Source organism: Penaeus monodon, chromosome 30 (assembly GCF_015228065.2).
Source record: "Penaeus monodon isolate SGIC_2016 chromosome 30, NSTDA_Pmon_1, whole genome shotgun sequence".
NCBI classification, from domain to species: Eukaryota; Metazoa; Arthropoda; class Malacostraca; order Decapoda; family Penaeidae; genus Penaeus; species Penaeus monodon.
Window position 1 is genome coordinate 31,282,104 of NC_051415.1, and position 831 is coordinate 31,282,934.

The 831-nt window shown below is 49.3% G+C and overlaps 1 protein-coding gene across 1 annotated transcript in view; it reads left to right on the forward strand.

Moving 5' to 3' along the window:
* Positions 1-831, forward strand: part of LOC119592415 (MAM and LDL-receptor class A domain-containing protein 1-like) — an 11,913-nt gene that overhangs the window by 8,090 nt on the left and 2,992 nt on the right. Inside the window, exons 13-14 of the mRNA XM_037941236.1 lie at positions 64-204; positions 516-719. Of these exons, the coding sequence (XP_037797164.1) occupies positions 64-204; positions 516-719 (345 nt within the window). The remainder of the gene's footprint in view (positions 1-63; positions 205-515; positions 720-831) is intronic.

Here is an 831-nt window from a genome sequence, read left to right on the forward strand (position 1 = left end):
ATACTAAGAGGCAAGTAATAAGCCTCTCAAGCTTGACGACCACACATCCACCTTTGATTACAGACTGCGGCTTCGAAGAGAGCGAGATCTGTGGCTACACCAGTGAACCAGGACTCGGGAATTGGACGTGGGTGTCGCCGCACGACGGTCACGACAGCCTTGCTCCTCACACGCCCGTCGACCATACCTACAACACCGAATATGGTACGGCGTAGTTTTTTTTCTTTTTTATTTGTCATCTGGTCTGCGGGATGGTGATTTATTATGGGGTTTTGTTGTTGATGTTAATGATGGGTAGTGGTAGGATTTCTTATTTTTTTCTTCGTTTTGAATATCTTTATCATTTTTTACTGTGGACGTATTTATATTAACTTGAATTTAGCTTATTATATATCCCAGGACTGCCACTTCAAAAAAATGCAAATTTACTCACAATACTTATCGTCATCCGCGTCGCATCTGACTTGAAGGCCACTTGCCCAGCCCAAACACCTCCTTCTTGCCTCCCTCTGCAGGCCACTACATGGAGGCGGCGCTGGTCCCCTCCCAGAAGGACGATCTGGTCGGGCGTCTGAAGTCCCCCGAGATCTCGCAGCCGGTGGACGTCCAGCAGTGCGCCACCTTCTGGTACGTTCACAACGGCGCGACGTTCCTGGACAAGCTCCTCGTCTACGGCGTTCTCAACGGGGACTACGGCAGGCCGCTGTGGAAGGAAAAGGGTGAGGTTGAGGGGGGACCCTTCGGGTGTTTGCTCTGGTTTTGTTTTCGGATATCTTCTGAGGTCGGTGTTTAATGATCTAGATATTGTTTGATTCATGTGTTCCTGGTGGG